The sequence below is a fragment of the Ailuropoda melanoleuca genome, chromosome 9 (genome assembly GCF_002007445.2).
Source record: "Ailuropoda melanoleuca isolate Jingjing chromosome 9, ASM200744v2, whole genome shotgun sequence".
NCBI lineage: Eukaryota > Metazoa > Chordata > Mammalia > Carnivora > Ursidae > Ailuropoda > Ailuropoda melanoleuca.
The window spans coordinates 5112680-5134869 of record NC_048226.1 but is presented as its reverse complement, the minus strand read 5'-3'; the positions used below and the strand labels follow the sequence as shown (position 1 = coordinate 5134869).

The window sequence follows — 22190 nt, the reverse complement described above, 5'->3', positions numbered from 1 at the left end:
TATTACTCTATTACACATAATTAAATATAGTATTATCAAATAGAATAGAAATATTTGTTAAAGAATAGAAATTATTATTAAATATCATCATCAGGAGTTTATTTTATTTTATTTTTTTTTTTAAAGATTTTATTTATTTATTCGACAGAGATAGAGACAGCCAGCGAGAGAGGGGACACAAGCCAGGGGAGTGGGAGAGGAAGAAGCAGGCTCATAGCGGAGGAGCCTGATGTGGGGCTCGATCCCACAACGCCGGGATCACGCCCTGAGCCGAAGGCAGACGCTTAACCGCTGTGCCACCCAGGCGCCCCTCATCAGGAGTTTAGAGTCTAGCTTGGAGGAGAGAACACAACTGGAGAGCTACAGTGTCCTTATAAACTGTTTTTGGAATGGATATAAAATTATATTAAAATATTAAAAATATCTATTTGCCCAAATTTATAAGAAGATTCATTATTCATTCATCCCACAGCTATTTCCTGAGCAAGCATCACACGCCAGAACAGGGCGAAGGTACTGAACATTTATTACCTGGACCTGCTAATGCATACTCTACCGTTAATTTGCAAAGTGGGAACATCACTGACCCCTCAGCTTCACCTCCTCATCTGCACAGTGAAAGGGAAGATACTGCATTTGTAGGATACTGTGGGTCAGTGCCAGTATACCAGCCAAAATACTTACAAAGATTTTGGTTTTGAAGGACTTAATTTGTTATTAAGTTTTCTGGCCGAATGGCGTTCTAGTTGCTCCTGTAGATTATTCTGCGGAACAGCAGCCATGATCCTAAATGGTGAGGAAAAGAACTATCAGTGGAGTTATGCACTTTGCATTAATCATAGTATTTCGCAGGGGGTGGAGCACTGTTCCAACTGTGCCCAGATGAAGCAGGGTTTTTATTGGTCAATGAATTATTTGGACATTTTTTCACAACTTGATATTTGAAGTATGTACCCTTTAATTCACTGAAGGCTCACTTAAATAGCAAAATGACCTGGTTTCCCTCAATGCTAAAATAAGCACAAAAGATATCAGAGAAGAGATTATTTGTAAAGGGTTTGGAGAAAAACAGGACCTGGGTTGGGTTTGAAGAGAAAACGGAAGCTGGATAGGAGGGAGGTGGGGGCGATGAAAGCACATGGAAAAGCCCAAGAACAGATGAACGGAAAAGAAGGCAGGCATCACTGGTGAGAACCATGGTTTGCCAGCAAGATGCCGTTGCTTCATAATCATCAAGTCTCTGCCTGAAAGAGTACTTTCACCAAGCACATTTATACCCCTTGTGCGACAAGTGTAATAGGGCCGAGTGACCGCACAGCATAATGCATGCAGAGTCTCGGCCACCTTAAAATTCCTGAGGCTGAAGGAAGACAGGATAGCTGATATCTATGCATAGTCAAAAATTCTCATTCAGGCTGATAGTTACAACCCCCTTTCCATTTTTACCAGAGATCTACTTCTATTTTATTCCATGTACCTTACGAGGAAGGGTTAACCATACTAGATGATATTCATGGAAATACGAAGTTTTACATAAATCATATTCCACTCACTGATTATTAAAATAATCTATTTAACAACTGTTTTACTTGATTTTTTTTTGAAGTTTATTTATTTTAGTAATCTCTACAACCAATGTGGGGCTCAAACTCTCAACCCCAAGATCAAAAGTCACGCTCCTCCAACTGAGCCAGCCAGGAACCCCTATTTTACTTTAGATAGTAGTGAACAGAACTTGGAAGAAATGTTAATTATATTCAATTGAGAAATTTCCATTGTCCAGCTTGATGAAGATGATTACAATATAAATTTTGTTCCACATTCTCCAGAAGGAATGATTTCTGCCTCTTCTTCCTCTTTAATATGCTTTAGGTAAAATAGCTAATGAATTAATAAACACTGAATAATTCACACTGATAATGTGAATTATATCTTAATAAAGTTGTTACCAAGATAATAATAAAAAAGTAGGCAGAAGGGTTATAATGAACTCCTACATACCCATCACCCAGAGTCAACAATCATCAACTCATCCAATATCCTTTCATTTGTACACACATCCCAGTGTCCTCACTTTACCATTCTGGAAGTTAACCTCCTCAAATAATGTATTTTAATCCTGTTGTCCCTTCTTGATTCATTACCTGGAATATTTCTATCAAGAGAAGTCTCCTCTGATCTATTTTGTTACCTAGCATAGTACAGTTCGCACAGGAAAGACAGGATAAAAGTTAGATTCTTTCCTTTATTTATTAATTTTCAAAACAATGACTTAATTTTCTAACAACACCCAATGATGGTCAACTTTTTTTTCAGTATTATAAACTCCTAGGTTAAACATATTAGGTATATTTTAGTCCAATAGTTATCATCCTTACTGATTGTCCAATTATTTCATGTTTGGCCAGTGGAGTCTCCTTTGTCCTTTTGACATAACCTTAGTAGTCTTTGAGAGCTCCCTCACTATCAGGAATGAAAAGATATTCCAGGCTAATTTTGTGCATCTTTTGCCCCAGACTTAGAATCAGCCATTTCCCCAAAGAGCCCTGATATTTTTTTCATGGAAAATATGTGAAAACCACAGTCTCCGTGTGTCCAAAGGCACCTTCCCATTTTGTCCCAATGTGGGGCTTGAACTCACGATCCTGAAATAAAGAGTCGCATGCTCCTCTGATTGAGCCTACCAGGCGCCTCGGCACCCCCCCCCCCATTTTATATCCAGTATAAAAGGATTGGTCTTTTGTTGAAATATGCTCTCTCCAAGGTCTGTCTGGTGTGGAAGTCCTTCACAGCACAAACGAGAGAGAGTGCAGCCACGCTGCTGCCTCTCAGAACGTCAGCCTTAGCAGCTGGCACAGAGCTGGAGGCACCCAGACCTTCAACCTTAAGATGCTAGGCAGAACAAAATGGTCCATGGCATCATCACTTAACTTCTCCCCATATTCCTTCTAAGTTTTTGTAGTTTATATCTTATCCTTCTATGAATTTTCCATGTCTTATGTATTTTTGGATCAAAGCCAGCCATGGTACTCTAAGAGATTTCCAACATTACTCCATAGCACGATGGTATGTGTATTAAGCCACCTCCATAGTACAGATGTTTGATTACACATTTCACAACTGCAGTGACATATTATGCATTCATAGTCAGCATGCAGTCAGCCTTAACCCTGTGGCACTTTTCCCTACTTTTAAGATACATGACTCTTTGGTTATTCCCGGAGGGTAGCATCCTCTAGCCAGAGACATATTTCAAAGCATGGTAGCAAGCACACAATTCTCTACTCAATATCCTTCTGTGGGAACACTCTTAAGAAGTTGGTAAGTGGTGAGAAGCAAAAAGGTGTCTCCTTTGTACCTACTCCATTAAAACATTAAATGGTTTGACACACAAAAATTGTTTACTAACAACAGCAAAGATCAGTGATATAAAATTAAAGGAGGAAAATAAACTGAAAACAGAGACCAGTGAAAAGTTTCGTAATACCAGAGAAGAAGAACAAAGCAATAAGCCCAGAAAACTTAAAGTAAAATAAACCTCTGAATTAGACTCACCACAGGAATCACAAGAATAATTGGGAAAATGATCAACAATTTTCTCTTACTTACAGGAGGGAAATCATTCTTAAGCCATGGTAATAAGCAAAGCATTGATTCAACAGTGAGAAAAAATTTACTGAACGAAACAAAATAAACCACAAAACCAGATCTGTGCATAGAAAGAATAAATGAGAGAAAAGAAGGAATGAGAGGATGATAACAATCCAGAGCTGGAAAACAAAACACATATCCAGTAAATGAGATTTCTTCAAGTCTTTGTAAATTAAAAGAAACCAACAACAAAAAATACATGATTAAAGGGGTCCTAGCTGCACAGTATCTTGAATAAACAAAAATAGTTTAGGCCAGAAACAGATAACCTTTACTTAACAAGCAGGCTGTGATACTAAGAAGTAGTCTAATGACATTAAACTAAAAGGGAAAAAAAAAATTTAAGTAATCTCTACACCCAACATGGGGCTTGAACTCACAACCCTGTGATTAAGAGTCTCATGCTCCTTGGGGAGCATTTTATTTATTTATTTGACAGAGATAGAGACAGCCAGCGAGAGAGTGAACACAAGCAGGGGGAGTGGGAGAGGAAGAAGCAGGCTCCCAGCGGAGAAGCCCGATGTGGGGCTCGATCCCGCAACGCCGGGATCACGCCCTGAGCCCAAGGCAGACGCTTAACGACTGCGCCACCCAGGCGCCCCAATAAATAAATAAAATCTTAAAAAAAAAAAAAAAAAGAGTCGCATGCTCCACTGACTGAGCTGGTCAGGTGCCCCTAAAAGGAAAAATTAAAAAAAAAAAAAAATCCTACAAGTAGCTAAGCAAGAAAAGTATCACATTTGTAGTAATAAACAGAACTACTTCTGACTACTTAAGGGACACAGCATTAATAAGATCCTCAGCAAAAAAGATCCAAGCAACTTTCATTCACATGTGACAAGAAGAGAAATATCTTTTTGGAGTATTTTTTGTTAAGATTTATTTATTTATTTATTTGAAGGCGGGGGGGGGGGAGAGCTCGTAGGGGCGGGGAACAGAGGGAAAGAGAATTTCAAGCAGATTCCATGCTGAGCGTAGAGCCTGATGGCGGGGGTGGGAGAGGAGGGCTCAATCTCACATCCCTGAGATCATGACCTGAGCCCAAACCAAGAGTCAGAGTCAGATACTCAACTGACTGCATCACGCAGGTGCCCCTGGAGTTTTAACATTGTAAGATTCAAGCCTTATCTCCCAAACTGGTTGTTAAGAAATGTTCAAAGTAGATGCGGCTTGGAGCTCAGCAGGAAGTCTGCTCCTCTCCCTCTGCCCCTCCCCCAGCTCGCACACACGTGTATGCTCTTTCTCTCTAAAATAAATAAATCTTTTTTTTAAAGATTTTATTTATTTATTTGACAGAGACAGAGACAGCCAGCGAGAGAGGGAACACAAGCAGGGGGAGTGGGAGGGTTAGAAGCAGGCTCATAGCGGAGGAGCCTGATGTGGGGCTCGATCCCAGAACGCCGGGATCCCGTCCTGAGCCAAAGGCAGACGCTTAACAACTACGCCACCCAGGCGCCCCTAAAATAAATAAATCTTAAAAAAAGAGAAATGTTCAAATAGCAACACTGACTTCAAAGACACAAATTTAGGTAGACACGAGGGGTGGCTTGCACATTCTCTGTCGGTGCTTTGCCAAGAAACTACAAAGGTTCCTGTAGAAGTGAAGCAGAATTTCCTAAGAACGTAACGGGTGGAGAAGAGAACACCTATGATGGCTGTGAAGGCCCTGATGCCATGGATGTCAAATTGATGTCTTCAGATGGTCATGAACTTGTTGTGGAACGAGAACATGCACTAACATCCGGAACAATAAAAGCCACGTTGCGTGACCCGAGTCAGTCTGCTGAGGTCAATTTCAGAGAGCGCCCTTCATGTGTGCTATGTGGGGGGCCTGCGTGGCTCAGTCGATTAGGCATCTGATTTGATTTTGGCTCAGGTCATGATCTTGGTGTTGTGAGTTCTCCGCGCGGGGTTCTGCACTGGGCATGGCACCTGCTGGGTATTCTCTCTCCCCCTCTGCCCCTAACAATTGCCTCTCTTTAAAAAACAAAACAAAAAAGTACATGTGTATTTTACCTACAAGGCCTGCTACACTAACAGCTTCATGGAAATGCCTGAATTCCCAACTGCATCTGAAATTGTGCTGGAACTGCTGGTGGCTGCGAACTTATAGATTGTTAAATTTCATAAATTATAATAAACTGTTAACTTCTTTCAGTGTTTAAAAATAAACAAATAAAAATAATTTTAAAAGCTTGTGGAAGGAGTGGCTCATCTGAGTTAACCAGGTCTGAGACGTGTTCTGAGAACACTAGTGGGAAAGGGATCGTTTGCTGTGAAACGCACAGTTATTATAACAAAAGTAAGGTTAAAGACTGCAGAGAAACATAAAAACGTAGGACAAAGAAAGCAAAGTTTTCTTCCTTTTTTTTTAAAGGCAGAATTCGTTTTTTTTTTTTTAAATAAATGAGACTAAAGTTATTATTTTGGGATCTATCACAATCAGTACTACCTTCTCTCTGGGTCAAGCCTTTCTTTTTACTCTTTCTGTTGTCTTAGGATGGCTACTTCAGGACATGGGGATAGACTAGCCCAAAAGACTGCTCTTAAGAAATTCAGTGGCAACTACACTCAGGTATGTCTTGCACTGCTTCCAGTTTTCTGCTGGAGGTGGAGGTCTCAGGGGTGAGCTCCACTTGGTCACTGTTCAAAGGGAGGAGCTATCTTTCCTGGGGCAAAAGTGAGGGCCGATCATAAACTTACAAACCTCCACTTCTCCTCAACGGCACCCCAGGGACAAGCATCCTCTCTCTAATCAAACATCAAGCAAACACAACTTCTAGACGAAGAGAGACTTTTGACTAGGATTTCATAAATGTATGTTTTCTTCATTTATTGTCATACATAGTTTATCTTCTGTGAAGAGGCATATCTGTGTGAGTTACCTAAGAAAAGCAGAGCTGTCAAAATGTGGAATCCAACTATATCCCACAAGAAAGGGAAATTTATTAATTAGTGGGTATCAGGTGGTTGTCAGGTCCATTTTCCCAAAGATCTTCCGTATCGCTATTTTTATTACAAAGGTTTTAATTAGCTCTCTTTTTCATATCCATAGTAAAAATGTATTTAAAGTAATTCTCCATCTTTTAGAATTTTATTTAACTTCCAGTTATATTTAATAAGTAAAATTAAAACAACGGATTAGGGCTATAAAAAGAAAGAACCTACACATTATATCAAAGAAGAGTCCAAGGCAAAGGGAATAAATAAAAAAGTCATTGCAGAATGATAAAAAGCCCAAACTACACTTAATCTCTATGACCCAAACAACACAGCGAGAAAATGAATAAAGCTAAAACTTAAAAATGCAAGGAGAAATAACGGAAAGAAACAGAATTGTAAGGAGGTCAGCATCACTTTACTACAAAACACAAAGACCAGTGGAAATGAGAAATGTACTAAGAACCCAGCTTCTTTGGTCAATCCCACCACAAATTCACTGTGTGGCTCGGAGGAATTCATTTACTCTCTCTAGCATCCTCATTTGTAAAATAAGGAGGCTGGGTTGGAGAATTTCTGTGTTTCCTTCTATAATTAGCCTTCTATGATCCCAGAACTAAATAGGTATTTGGCAGGAATAAAATGAGAAGTAGAGAATATAATCTTTTTAAAAATGTTGATGAGCAATAAAAAAACTGTCAAAGAAACAACATATACAAAAAAGTAGAGATTACACAGTTTTAAGTTGGAGGCACAAGTTAATAAAAACAAATTAATACAGAAAATAAAAGCAAAATTCAGAAAGTTTAAATTATGGTCTAAGTAAAACAACTGGAGTTGATAAAAAATCTCAATATTATAGAATGATACTATTTTTAAACAGTGAAAATTAAAACACTACATATTGAACTCTTAGTTGGCAGTGGTTCTTAGCATTTTAGGTCATAGATGCTGGTAACAATCTGATGAAAGTAATGGACCCTCTGTCCAGAAAAATGAACACAATTTTTAAATAAGTTTCAGAGGGTTCTGAGTCCCACCAGAAGCCCATACCCTTGGTAAGAATCTGCTTTATTTGAATATGACTGAAGGAGAGAAAAACAAGGAACTAATTATACATGTGTATAATCTTAGACAAAACACAGAATAACAATTAGAAAAAAATTTTTTAATTTAATTTATTTATCTGACAGAGAGAAAGAGAGTGAGCACAAGCAGGGGAGCAGCAGATGGAGAAGGAGAAGCAGACTCCCCACTAAGCAGGGAGCCGGATGCAGGGCTTGATCCCAGCACTCCAGGATCACAACCTCAGCCAACCAACTGAGCCACCCATGCGCCCCTAAAAAAATTTTTTTTAATGGTATGAAAGCCAATAAAAAAAATTACAGGAACTGATAACACCCAGAGGTTGTTTCTAGAGCACAATAAAGGGACAAAGAGTAAAACAAAATATGAAAGGACAAAGTAACATATAAAAAAAGAAAATAAAACATAAAGAGAAATATATAAACACTAAGTACTAAAGTATGATAGTTGATTTGAAAAATCTAAATAGACTTTTCTGGAAAAAAATATGTCCTCAATATTGATACAAGAAATAGGAAACCAAAATGAACAGTCAAAAACAGAAAGAATACTATAGTTTCTCTAAAAAGCACCAAATTCATTCTGCAACACAAGCATGGTCTTGACCCTAAAACATCATAAGAATGAAGTAAGAAACTTAAGTTCATGCTCACCAACCTCAAATGGGCCTGCAGCTCTGCTAGGGAAAAGTACATTTCTCCCGTCAATCCCCTCAATCCCCTCTCACCTTACTTCCTCAAACTTCTCACTCCTCTCTCTCAGCAGATGACTTCCTTTCTACGCTACAGAGAACATATAAACCACCACAGGAAACTTCCTCACTTTTCTGCTGCCAAACTTGCAAGCCCCCCACCCCCGCCCCAGCTTTATGTGGACCCAACCTACTCTCTTTGACAAGGTCAAGTTCTCCACCTGAAATTTTAGATTCCCCTACACATCCTCCACCTTCCCAAAAAACCTTACTCTATTAATTACTAATTTTTCTCTGTCTTGCATAATTAGTCCATGCTTTTCAACTGCCATCCCTTTACCTTTTAAACATGTGAGAGACTCTCCCTTTCAGGAAAGAAAACCCCAAAACACGATGCTTATATGACTCTGTATCTTCTTCGCTGAAGAGCCAAACAACTTCTTTTTTTAAAAGATTTTGAGACAGTGAGAGTCCACACAAGGGAGAAGCAGACCTCTTAGTAAATGACATAGTTGACTATATGCTCCTTCTTGAAACAGGAGCCTTTGATCAGACCCTCCTGACACAGTTTACTCCTGCTCACCCTTCAGCTGAATCATTACTTCCTTAAGGAAAACTCCATATTTGGGGAGTAGCGTAAGAGGTTAAGAGCATGGGTTCTGGGCCAAAGTACATGGGTTTATGCCCTGGCACTGCCACTTACTAGCTAAGTGCCCTTGGACATTATCATTTAACCTCTTCTGTACCTCAGATTCCTCATCTATACAATGCCAGCCCACCTCATGTGGTTGTTATGTGAATTTGAGTGAATGAGTATTTGTAAAGTGTTCAGAATGGTCTCCAGTAAATAGTAAGCAATGTGTGTGTGTGTGTGTGTGTGTGTGTGTGTGTGTGTGTGCATGTGTGCTTGATAAGGAACAATCCCCCTATAATACACTCTTATAATAACAAATATCTCTCAATTGCAGTTCTTATCATAGTTGTAACTCTACACTCATTTTTGTAATTATTTGATTGGTTATTTCTTCTACTAGGTTGTAAGTACTATGCAGCTTGGGCCATTATTGGTTTTATTTTTTTCTTATTTTTTTAATATTTTATTTATTTATTTGACAGAGAGAGAGAGACAGCGAGAGAGGGAACGCAAGCAGGGGGAGTGCGAGAGGGAGAAGCAGGCTCCCTGCTGAGCAAGGAGCCCGATGTGGGGCTCGATCCCAGGACCTTGGGATCGTGACTGGAGCCGAAGGCAGACACCTAACGACCCACGCGCCCCCATTATTGGTTTTATAACCCATAGCATCTCTAAGTACCTAGCACTTAACTAATACTTATTAAATGAAAGAATAATTTATTATTTTGAAGATTTATTTATTTATTTGAGAGAGAGAGAGAGAGAATGAGAGACAGAGCAGAGAGTAAACATGTGCACAGGGTGGGGGGGGGAGGGGCAGAGAGCGGGAGAGAGAGAAACTCAAGCAGATTTGGCTCTGAGCGCGGAGCTGGATGTGGGGCTCAATCTCACAACCCTGAGATCACAACCGGAGCCAAAACCAAGAGTCAGGCGCTTAACCAACTGTGCCACCCAGGCACCCCTCAAAAGTACTTTAACTGTGATCAACTATGGCTTACCCCAAAAATTTAACATTAAGTAAAACCATTAATATGATATGTCATCTTAACAGTTTACTTAATAAAAATCAGTATGATCAGATCAATAGATTTTAAAAATACATTTCTATTGGGGTAAAACATACACGCAGTAAAGTGCACTGATACGTCTTTAAATGTATGTCTCAATATACTTTTACTTACATATTCAACTATATAAACATTCAAATCATAGTATAGAACATTTCTAACACCTCAATACGTTTTCTTTCCCTTTCCCAGTTAATATACCCCAGATATAACCACTATCTGACTCTATTACCAATGATTAGTTTTGCCTCTTCTTGAACCTCTTCATTTATATATATAGAATTATACAGTATGTACTACCAATGCATTTTTGAAAAGCCATCTGATAAAATTCAAACCATTTCTAATAGATTGAAACACAGAATTAGAAGTTAAAATTAAGGCCCACTGTAATATCTTGTATTTTACAATAGGGTGAATCCATTAAAATACTGACAAAAAGCAAGGCTGTTCTCTTATTTTCACTCTCATATTGGACATTTTTGCCAATGTGAAAATATTCAAAAAGGAAAATACTAGAAAAGAAGACATGAGAATATCATTACATGCAGACAATATGATTATATACCAACACAATCCAAAGGAAATCAGTCATAACAATAGATAATTAAAACTTCAACAAAGTGGTTAAATAAAAGATACATAGAAATCCACAGAAGTCAAGTGCCTTCTTGTGTAGTGGTAATAACTAACTAGAAAACACAATTTTTCAAAAGCATTCAGTCAACAATAGCAATGGAAACTATTAAACTACCAATTACCTAACAAAAGACATACATCTTCATGATATAAAGAAAATTACCAAATTTTACTGGGAATAATAAAGAAAAATCTGGAAAAATATTTCACAGACAAATGTTTCATATTCTTCAATGAAAGGTTTAAATATCATTAACAGTTTTTGATAAGTTAATTCATGAGTTTAACAAAATTCCAATGAAAACACCATAAGAACACTTCACAAAACTCAACAAAAATGCTTCTCAAGTTCATTTGACAAAAACACAAGACAAGAATACTAAATAACATTGGGAAATACAATTACGTGCAATATAACCTTAATTTAAATGGCATGGTATACATCATTAAAAAAGAAAACCTAGTCTCCAAAACATAATGTTTAATGTGTGGTGAGAGAAGCACAACAAAATAAGGAAAATAATCAATATTTAAGAAGCGTTACTGGGGTGTTCAGCTACCCTAGATCGGGAGCTGGCAAACTACGACTCACCGGCCAAATCTGGCCTGCAGATAGTTTTCGTAAGCAACGTTTTACTGAAACGCAACCATGCTTATTTGTTCACATACTACCTGTGGCTGCTTTAACACCACAGTTGGGTACTCACGACAGAGACTATCTGGTCTGCAAAGCCTAAAATATTTATTATCTGGCCCTTCATAGAAAAGATTTGCTGACAGTTGCTCCAGATTAGTGTTGGGTAAGAAAAGGAATTATTAAATATATCAAATCTCTGACAAGAAGTTAAAAAAAATTATCAGGCCAAAATCTAAATGAAAGTGGGCCATCAGAGAGTTATGGAAAGCACTGAAATTGCTTTTGTCCTAAGACAGATGACTCACTCCGAGAACCTGCACATCAATTTTGATAGCCTTGGAGGGAAAAGATGGACAGAATGAGAGTTAAGGCCTAACCAGGGTGGGAAATGTTCTCCTATAACACCAGCACCCCCAATGGCTATATCATTTGGGAAAAGGTAAACCAAAAATAAACCCCATTTCTATCCCTGGTGTCTGTAAGTGAAGGGAAGTTACCAGTTGCTGAAGGACTAAGTGGGACAGAACCTGAGACCACAAGCCCAAGAATATTTTCAAATCAATTTTACACCTGAATAATTTCTTAAAACTGCAAGTCATGAATTTGAATTAAAGTTATCCTAACTCCAAGGCACTTGGCAGAAGCAAATGCAAAAATGTCCCTGGAGAAATATACCTTTATCTTAGGGCTTAAATAACTCCCGTAAATAATTTTTCAAGACACTGTGTAGCAAACACAGACAAAAATAGCCAAGCGCACAAGGAAACAAAGCACCAGGAATGAGAACTAGTTGTAACAGAAAAACAGTCGAACAGTATTAGGCATAAAAGTATAAAGCAATTAAACTTATTATGTTTAGAAAAATCAAAGACAAGCTTGGAAGTATCCACAGTAAACAGAACACTATAAAATGATTTTGCCAAGAGAACTTCTAAAAATGAAAAATACAATAACCAAAATTAAGAATTCAATGAATGGATTCATCAGTACCTTACACACAACTAAAAAGATAATTAGTAAATGGGAGGGAAAATCAGAAGAAAGTGTCCAGGATCTGTCTCCAAGGATTTCTCATATTCCTACATGGTCCAAGCCTTTTGAGCAAAGGACATGTGAAGTCTTTTGCAGCTAGACATAGCATGTCCCTCCAGAGAGATCTAGTCATACCTCCCCAGACACATTCCACAGTAGTAAAGACAAAGCTGTCTCCCTTCCCTTCCTGGAGACATTTCCTTACATTTCAAGATAATAAACGTTAAGGCACCTTCCCCATCTCACCCAGGGTAGACCTGCCTACATCCTAGGGTAACGATCTCTCTGGAGAGAAGGATGTGCAGATGTGTCAGCAACCCTTAAGTGCTCATGTTTCTGAATTTTGGAATTCCTTTCCTGTGATGCACTGAACTGTGTGTATGCACAGGTATCACCTCGCCCTCATCACCTCACCCTGTGGGAATAAGGGCGTGGGGAACTCATGCAAGATATTGCTGGCTGTTTTTGCTGTAATAAATTGCATCTCTGATCCAGCGGTCTTGGGTCTTGTCAGTACATATTTAAACGTGCATTTATGCATGTATAAAAAACTGTTGACAGGCTAACTTACTAGTCTCAAAGTAGGGCAAAATCTAAGATCCTTCATGGTTTCTGACTTAACAAATGCATACGCAGAAAGATAAAGAAAACAGGTGGAAAATATAAGAAGTTAGAAGACATGGAAGATACAGTAAGAAATTCTAACAGAAATTAAACAGAAATCTAGTTCCAGAAAGAGGAGAAACTGGGGCAGAACTAATACTTAAAAAGATAACAGCTGGGATGTTTCCAGAATCAGACACTAATCTTCAGATTCAAGAAAGCAAACAAATTCTGAGCAGGATAGATAAAAAAGAAATCCACACCAAAATATATCATTGTGCAACCTTTGAATAGAAAATTGATCTCTTCAGCAAAAATGAAAACAGAAGATATTAGAATGATATTTTCCATGTGCTGATAGAAAATAACCTAGAACTCTTTTGCCAGCAAAAATATTCTTCAAAAATGGAGACTGAACCATATTCTTTAAAAGTATGAATTTTGTGATACATGAATTACATCTCAGGAAAGCTGTTACTTTTAAAACTGACTATAACAAAAGCAACAGAATAATAAGTGTTGAGGATGCAGAGAAATTAGAGCCCTCATACATTGCTGTTGAGAGTATAAAATGGTGCAGCTGTGTTGGAAAAGTCTGGCAGTACTTCAAAAGATTAAACAGAGAGCAATTTCACTCCTAGATATATACTCAAAAGAACAGAAAACATGGATTCAAACAAATAATTGTACCTGAATGTTCATAGAGGCATTATTCATAATAGCCAAAAAGTAGAAACAACCCAAATGGCCATCCACTGACAAATGGAAAAATAAAACATGTGTATCCCTGCAATGAAATATTATTTGGTCATATAAAGGAATACAGTACTGATTCATGCTACAATAATGATGAACCTTGAAATATGCTAAGGGAAAGAAGCCAGTTACAAAAAACCTTATATGGTATGATTCCCTTTATATGAAATGTGCAGAATAAGCAAAGGTGTATAAAGAAAGCAGGTCAGTGACTGCCTCGGGGTGGGGGTGGTGATCAGATTGGGGGGTGACGGCAAGGGGTGTGGAGGTTCTCTTTGGGTTGAGGAAAATATTCTGAAATCAAACATGACAACGGCTAAACAAGTCTATGAATATAGTAAGAGCCACTGAGTTGTACTCTTTAAATGGGTGAATTTCATGTTTTGTGAATTATATCTCAAAGTTGTTATTAAAAAATCAAGGTGATAAAAACATATCAAAATCAATAGTTTGCCACCAGCAACTCTCACTAAACGAGATTCTGAAGGAGGTACTTAAGGTAGTAGAAAAGTGAGCCTACCTGGAAGTTCTCAGATGATAACTGGACTGAAGGAAGTCAAAAAAGCGGTAAATATGTGGCCAAATCTATGAAAGCCTTGACAGCACAAAGCAACAATAATAATGTCTTGTAGGGCTAAAATAAATAGTTAAAATACCCAACAGTAATGACACATAAGTGAGGTAAAGAGAGTTAATGTGCTCCAAGGCCTCTGTGTCGTGAGGGGTGTATGGTGTTATTTAGCTTCAGACTTTGAGAGGACAAATATGCATGAGGCACCTTCTAGGCACCTACTGAAGAATAAAAATAGTGTAACTTAAAACTGTTGATTTTGGCTCAGGTCATGATCTCAGAGTGGTGGAATGGAGCCCTCCCTCGGACTCCACGCTCAGCAGGAAGTCTACTTGAGATTCTCTCCCTCTCCCTCTCCCCCTGCCCACATGCTCTCTCCCTCTCAAATAAATAAATCTTTAAGAAAAGCTATAAAAAAGGAGAAAAAAGGAAAAATATAATACAAAGTACAAAATAAGTTAGATTTAAACCTAAATATTTGTTACAATAAATACAAACTGACCAATTACTTTGACTGAAAAGATTATCAATCTGAACTTAAAAAATGAAATTTACTATATTTGGCTGTTGGTCAGAGACATGTCTAAAACACTAGGTATACAGAAAGGTTTAAAGTAAGAGGAAAAAAATATGTTAAAACTCACAAGAAAGCTGGATTACTATATTAATATCAGACAAAATAGATTTTTAAGACAGAAAGCCTTCCTAGAGATAAAGAGGGTCATTGTATAATGATAAAGAATTCAATTCACCAGAAAGATATAACAACTTTAAATCCATATGGCCCATAAAGTAACTGCAAAATACATGAAGCAAAACTGATAGAATTACGACAAACAGAAAATGACATTATAGATTTAAAATTAGCTCTCAGTAATTGATAGAACAAGTAACTAAACAATCAGTAACAACCCAGAAGATCTGAATAACACAATCTTTACAACTACAAAACGTGCATTCTTCTCAAAAACAGATGCTTACAGAAGCTGACCATGTACTAGGCCATAAGGCAAGTCTCAACAATTTCAACGGATCGAAGTCATAAGATGTTCTCCATCCAAATGTAATTATGCCAGAAATCAACAATAAAGAGATAATTGGAAAAAGTAACTGTTTTAGTATCCATTGATGATTCATGCCTGAAGAAATAATAGTATGACTGTAAACAGTAGGATTGTGTAATGATGGCTTTCAGAGCCCCATCCATCATTCTTTGCAGTTGGCACCATCATTCAGTAGTTGGCATACAACTGTAAAGAACTTTCCCTTCTCCCCTATTTGCTTTTTATCAGTAAGGATTCTTAATGTATTTGGTGGGTTGTAATCCATTACTGTCATTATTTTCATGCTCGAATGCTTTCATATTTGATAAGTGCGAATGGAGCTCCTTAAAGCTGCTCCTGTATTCTTATTTTTAATTGTGCTAAAATACATGTAATATAAAATCTACCATCTTAATCATTTTTAAGCATATAGTTCAGTGGAATAAAGTATATTCCCATTGTTGTGCAACCAACTGCCAGAACTTTTTCACCTTGCAAAACTGAAACTCTATACCTGTTCAACAATAACTCTCCACTTCCCCTTTCCCCAGCCCCTGACAATCACCATTCTTTCTGTTTCTATGAATTTGACTACTTTAGTGGACCCATACAGTATTTGCCTTTTTGTGACTGGCTTGTTTCACTTAGTATATTGTCTTCAAGGTTTATTCATGCTGTAGCATGTGTCAGAATTTCCTTCCTTTTTAAAGCTTAGTGATATTCCATTGTATGGATCTAACACATTTTGTTTATCCATTCTTCTGTCCGTGGACATTTGGGTTGCTTCCACTTTTTGGTTATTGTGAATAATGTTGCTGTGAACTTGTGTGTACGAATATCTCTGAAACCCTACTTTCAATTCTTTTGGATGTATATCCTGAAGTGGAATTCTTGGATCCTATGGTAATTTTATTATTTTTAGTTTTTGAGGAATAGCTATACTATGTTCCACAGTGGCTGCACCGTTCTGTGTTCCCACCCACAGTGCACAATTTCTCCACATCCTCACCAACACTTGTTATTTTCTGTTTTGTTTTGTTTTTTATAGTAACCATCCTAACGAGTGTGAAATGATATCTTGTGTTCTTAATTTGCATTTCTCTAATAAATCAGAGATGTTGAGCCATCTTTTCATGTGCTTTTTGGTCATCTGTGTATCTTCTTTGACAAAATGTCCATTCAAATCCTTTGCCCACTTTTAATTGGGTTGTTATTTGTTTGTTTTAAGGAACTATAGGAGTTCTTCATTCTGGACTAGGGGAGGGGAGCATGAGGGAGGCAATACAAAGTGGTATGAGGAAACTTTTAGGAGAGATGAATTTGTTTATGAACCTGACTGTAGTGATGATATCTCCTATCAAAACCGACCAAATTATACACTTAACAGGGGCACCTGGATGGCTCAGTTGGTTGAGCAACTGACTCTTGACTTTGGCTCAGGTCATGATCTCTGGGTCATAGGATCCAGCCCCATGTTGGGCTCCATGGTTAGCAAGGAGTCCGCTTGGGATTCTCTCCCCCTCCCTCTGCCCCCATCCCAGCCCACCCCTGCAAAAGACTGTACACTCTACATATATGCAATTTATTGTAGATCAATAAAGCTGCTTTAAAAAACACATAACCTGAAGGCATCTAAAAGACTGAAAAGTTTTGGGGAAATTTTATTTCACTTTAGCCCTCAACAACTAAAGACAGATGACTAAACCAACAATTGTAAGAATACAAAGTAACTAAGAAAGAATTTGGAAGTTGTCCTTCATTTCCTATGCTCTGAAACAATGTACTTAGCACTGGGATTATGTGGACTCAAAAAATTTTCAATAGATTTTCTCTGTGAAACCGTTTAGAGCTAGTGTTTTTTTGTGTCCAATGGGACAGTTCTTTCATAACCTTATTCTATGAAAATTGAGTTATTTAACTTCCAATCTTTGCTGGCGTCAATTTTGGTAAACTGTATTTTCCTAAATAATTTTCCATTTCATTTGAATTTTCAAATTCATTTAACACAGAAGAATGCAGATTAATATCATTAAAAATTTTTCCCACTTGTCATTTGTTATTTTATATTTGTGATTTCTCCCAATGTTTTTAACTTAGCTATTAAGTTTACCTGGTTTGTTAAATGGTTTAAGATCTAAGATTGTGATTTCTCAATCAGATGTTTCTCTGTTCTCCAGCTCACTAACCTTTGCTTGAATCTTTATTGTTTATTCTCTTGTGCTTTTTTTTGTTTTGTTTTACTTTGTTCTTTTTCTAACTTTCTAAGTTTGGAATTTATTTATTTTCCTTCCTAAATTGACAATGTGTGTAAGGAGATAAATTTCCCCCCAACCACTACTTTATATGTATCTTATAGAAGCTGATGTTGTGTTTTCATTTAATTTTCAGGAATCCTTTATTTCAATTTGTAGTTCCCTTGCATCCAATAGTTCTTTAATTGAGGGTTTAATTTTCCATATGGACTGGTCTTTTGCTTTTTAAAAATTTCATTTTAAACTTCTAGTTTTGTTGTATAGTGATAAGGACTGTAACATTTCTACTTTATGGAAACTACTAATCTTTTCCTTGCAACCTAACATATGAACTATTTTTTATGAACGTAAACGTGTACTTAAGAAGAAGATAACGGGACGGGGCGCCTGGGTGGCACAGCGGTTAAGCATCTGCCTTCGGCTCAGGGCGTGATCCCCGCATTGTGGGATCGAGCCCCACATCAGGCTCCTCTGCTATGAGCCTGCTTCTTCCTCTCCCACTCCCCCTGCTTGTGTTCCCTCTCTCACTGGCTGTCTGTCTCTGTCGAATAAATTAATAAAATCTTTAAAAAAAAAAAAAAAAAAAAGAAGAAGATAACGGGGCGCCTGGGTGGTTCAGTCAGTTAAGCGTCCAATTCTTGGTTTCGGCTCAGGTCATGATCTCAGGGTCCTGAGATCAAGCCCCGACTCAGTCTCTGTGTTCAGTTCGGAGACTGCCTGTCCCTCTCCCCCTGCTCTTCCCCGTGCCCCCGATCCCTCCTCCCTCTACTCGAGTTAAAAAAAAAAATAATAAGATTATTGTACTAATCCTGCAACTTTTCCAAAGATTTTTAATTTTTCAAAGTAAAAAAAAAAAAAAGAAATACAGGAATCTCCACATTTAGAAATAAACACACTTATAAACAAATTGTACATCAAATAAGATATCACAATGGGTACTGGAATATATGTGGAACAGAACAATAATGAAAGTCCATATATAAAAATATGATATGCAACTAAGGAGGTAGTGACCAGGAAATGTACAGCCATAATTGTTAGAAAAGAAGGCAGAAAGTTAATCAGCAGAAAGCATCTATCTTAAGTAATTAGAAAATGTAAAACAAAGCCTGATGAGAATAGAAAGGAGACAGTAATAAACAACTAAAAATAATAAACAAATGATAGAGGATCAATAAGCTACAAGTTTGTTCTGTGAAAGACCAAAAACAAGAGAAAAGACACAAATCAGTACAGGACTGAAAGAAGAGACTTAACTACATATACCATAGACATTAAAATATCATAATATATCCTGAACAACATTGTGCCAATAAACTTTAAAATTTAGATGAAATGGACAAACTTTTTAAAAATTAACGTATCGAAGTCACTCAAAAAGAAGCAGAAGGGGCGCCTGGGTGGCTCTGTTGGTTAAGTGTCTGCCTTCAGCACAGGTCATGATCCTGGAGTCCCAGGATCAAGCCCCACATCAGGCTCCCTGCTCAGTGGGAACTCTGCTTCTCCTTCTCACTCACCCTCTGCTCTCTCTCAAATAGATAAATAAAACCTTAAAAAAAAAAAAAAAAAGGAACAGAAAACCTGTAGCCTTATAGCCATTTAAAGGAAATATCTATGGTTAAGACTTCCTCTGCCAGACACAAAAAGACTTAATAAAAACTTTAAAACCATAGCAGTGATGGGGCACCTGGGTAGCTTAGTCAGTTGAGTGTCTGACTCACTCTTGATTTTGGTTCAGGTCATGATCTCAGGGTCGTGAGATTGAGCCCCACATCAGGCTCTGCACTGAGCATGGAGCCTGCTTGAGATTTTCTCTCTCTCTCTCCCTTTGCCCCTCCCCCTCCTTATAAAAAAAAATAGCGGTGACGATGTAAGGACAGGCAGGAAGACCAGTGGAAGAGTAAAATGACCCAGAAACAAACCCATACACAGATAATTTATAACAATTTATGACATTTATCACTGCAGTACACTAGAGAATGAGTCTTTTTGGTAGTTGGTGCTGGGACACTGGATACCTACATGGAAAAGAAATGAAGTTTAAACCCTACTTCATTCACTCCCTACACATAAATCACTTTCAAGGGATCTGCAGATCTAAATGTAAAGGGCAAAACAATAAAGTTTCTGGGGGTGCCTGAGTGGCTCAGTCAGTTAAACATCTGCCTTTGGCTCAGGTCATGATCCCAGGACTCTGGGATCAAGCCCCACATCAGGCTCCCTGCTCACCAGTTAGTTTGCTTGTCCCTCTTCCTCTGCCATTTTCCCCCATGTGTGCATGTGTCGCGCACGCTCTCTCTCTCAAATAAATAAATAAATGAAACCTTTTTTTAAAAAAAAAATAAAGTTTCTAGAGAAGAATACAGAATAACTTCATAACTTCTGAGAGATTCCTCAGGTAAGATACAAAAAGCACTAACAAAAAAGACTGTAAAATTGAATTACATTTTAATTTAAGAATCTTTTATGTGACAAATAGCCTAAAACAGCACCAAGACTTTTGATACAACTGAATATAAAGAAAAGCAAGGTAATGACTACACAAAAGTCAGGATAATGGTTATCTCTGGGGTGGAGGATGAGACGGGGCAGACCGGGGCCTCTGAGGGTGTTAGCTATGTGCTTGCTATTTCTTACTAGAGACACAGGTACAGGGGTATTTGCTTTGATAAATACGTCATTAAGCTCTTTTGGGGGTCCCCAGAAACCACCCCCTCATGTTCAGTGATTCACTAGAACAAGTTACAGGACTCAGCATATAGTACTACTCACAGCTAAGATTCGGTATAGCAACAGAGAGCAGGGACACAGAGCCAGACCAGCAAGAGGAAAAGACCTAATAGGCAGAGCCTGTAGGACTCTGTGCTCACTGCCTCCCATGAGAGCTCACTCTCTCTCAGGGAAGATGCACCATTTCTGCCCCAGGAAACTCAAAATCTAGGGTTTTTACTGGGGCTGATCACAAAGGAACCCTCTACCCACCAAGAATTTAGACTCTCAGAATGAAAGCAGATGTTAGTGTCCCAGGCGGCAAAACAACCATATTGGCTTATGAAAGGTTTCAAAAGCCAAGTTCCCATTCACCAACCAAGAACCAATCTTGCACGCAGGTCTTTCTAAAGATAAGTCTCTGGCCTACTATGTTAACTCATTCTTGCACAGCTTATATAGATGTTTTTTGCACATTACAACATTTCACAATAAAAGATGTTTAAAAATGGTAGATTACAATATATGAAATCTATGTTTAAAAGTCACAGAGACGACATTTGCAATATATACAACTGACAAATAAGTAGCGTAAGGGATGTTTAAATAATTCCTACCAAATAATGAGATAAAGGCAAGACAGCTGCAAAGAAAGACAGAAAACTTGAAGAGACACTTTAAAAATAAGGAAATAGTCCATAAACACAAGGCGCTCAACCTCACTAATAATCCAGGGAATTAAAACCACAAGAAAATACTACTACATATATACCTACTAAACAGGCAAAAATTACAACACGATATCAAATAGCAAGACTGTGGGGCAACGGAGAGTCTCACACACTGATGGCAGGGAGTGCAGCCACTTCTGAAAAACAACTGGGCCTTATATAGGAAAGTAAAAGGTACACACACTCTTTGGCCCAGCAGTTCTCTGAGTTACCTATACAAACTTACGAACACGTGCACCAGGACATATGCACAAGAACATTCACAACAACATCAACAGCCAAAACCTGAAAACAATCCAAATGCCATCAAAAGCAGGGTGGGTAAAAATAAAGAAAAAAACCCAGGACGGATAAACTGTGGCACAAACACACAAAGGAATATTCTACAGCAATAATATAAATTTTTATTAAAAATTACTTTAAAATTTTAAAAAATCCTGTATCCACCATATGGAAGAATTTCACAAACATAACGTCGAACCAAACAAGTCAAAGTAGAATACATATACTCTAGATCTCAAAACCAGGTAAAACTGAACTACATTACTTATGGATGCATACACAGCGTACACTATGAAGATAAGAAAATTATCATAAAAATCAGAATAGTTCTCTCTAGTGTGGGGAGGAGGTTATGATGAGGGAAGCCATACACCTGAGGCACCAGTAATGTCCTATTTCTTGATCTGTTTGATGGTTATGTGTAACTACAATTTTATAATCATCTTTATGTTTATATAATTTTAATGCATAAACTTTATTTTTAAAACTTTGTAATTTCTAAATAATTATTCTTTAAATTGTGTGTGTGTGTGTGTGTGTGTGTGTGTGTGTGTGTGTGTATACTATGTACTTCCTAAGATACTATGTATCTTCTTTCTCAAAAAATGTCTTTGAGAGGGGCACTGGGTGGTTCAGTCAGTTAAGTGGTTAAGCATCTGACTCTTGGTTTCAGCTCAGGTTTTGATCTCAGGGTTGTGAGATGGAACCCCAAATCAGGCTCTGCACTCAGCTCAGAGTCTGCTTAGGATTCTCTCTCCCCCACCGCACCACCCACCCACCTCCCTTTGCCCATCCCCCCATGCATGAGCTCTTTCTCTCTAAAATAAATAAAATCTCTTAAAAAAATTTATTTGAGAAACAAAAGTTTG

At 37.8% G+C, this 22190-nt stretch overlaps 1 protein-coding gene across 7 annotated transcripts in view; it reads right to left on the bottom strand.

The window, feature by feature from the left end:
- Nucleotides 1-22190, bottom strand: part of BLM (BLM RecQ like helicase) — an 85614-nt gene that overhangs the window by 60130 nt on the left and 3294 nt on the right. For 2 of the 7 annotated variants that reach the window (XR_004627671.1, XM_034667854.1), the window contains exons 1-2: nt 8335-8439; nt 685-786 (exon numbers count right to left, since the gene is read on the bottom strand). The exons of 1 other annotated variant lie outside the window; for it this stretch is intronic. Coding sequence is in view for 5 of the 6 variants with exons in the window: in XM_034667854.1 (XP_034523745.1) it covers nt 685-786; nt 8335-8372 (140 nt within the window). In the remaining variant the exon portion in view is untranslated. Of the gene's footprint in view, nt 1-684; nt 787-8334; nt 8442-22190 lie in introns of those variants that run through there. 4 more of the 7 variants (XM_034667852.1, XM_034667856.1, XM_034667855.1 and 1 more) reach the window with 3 other exon arrangements.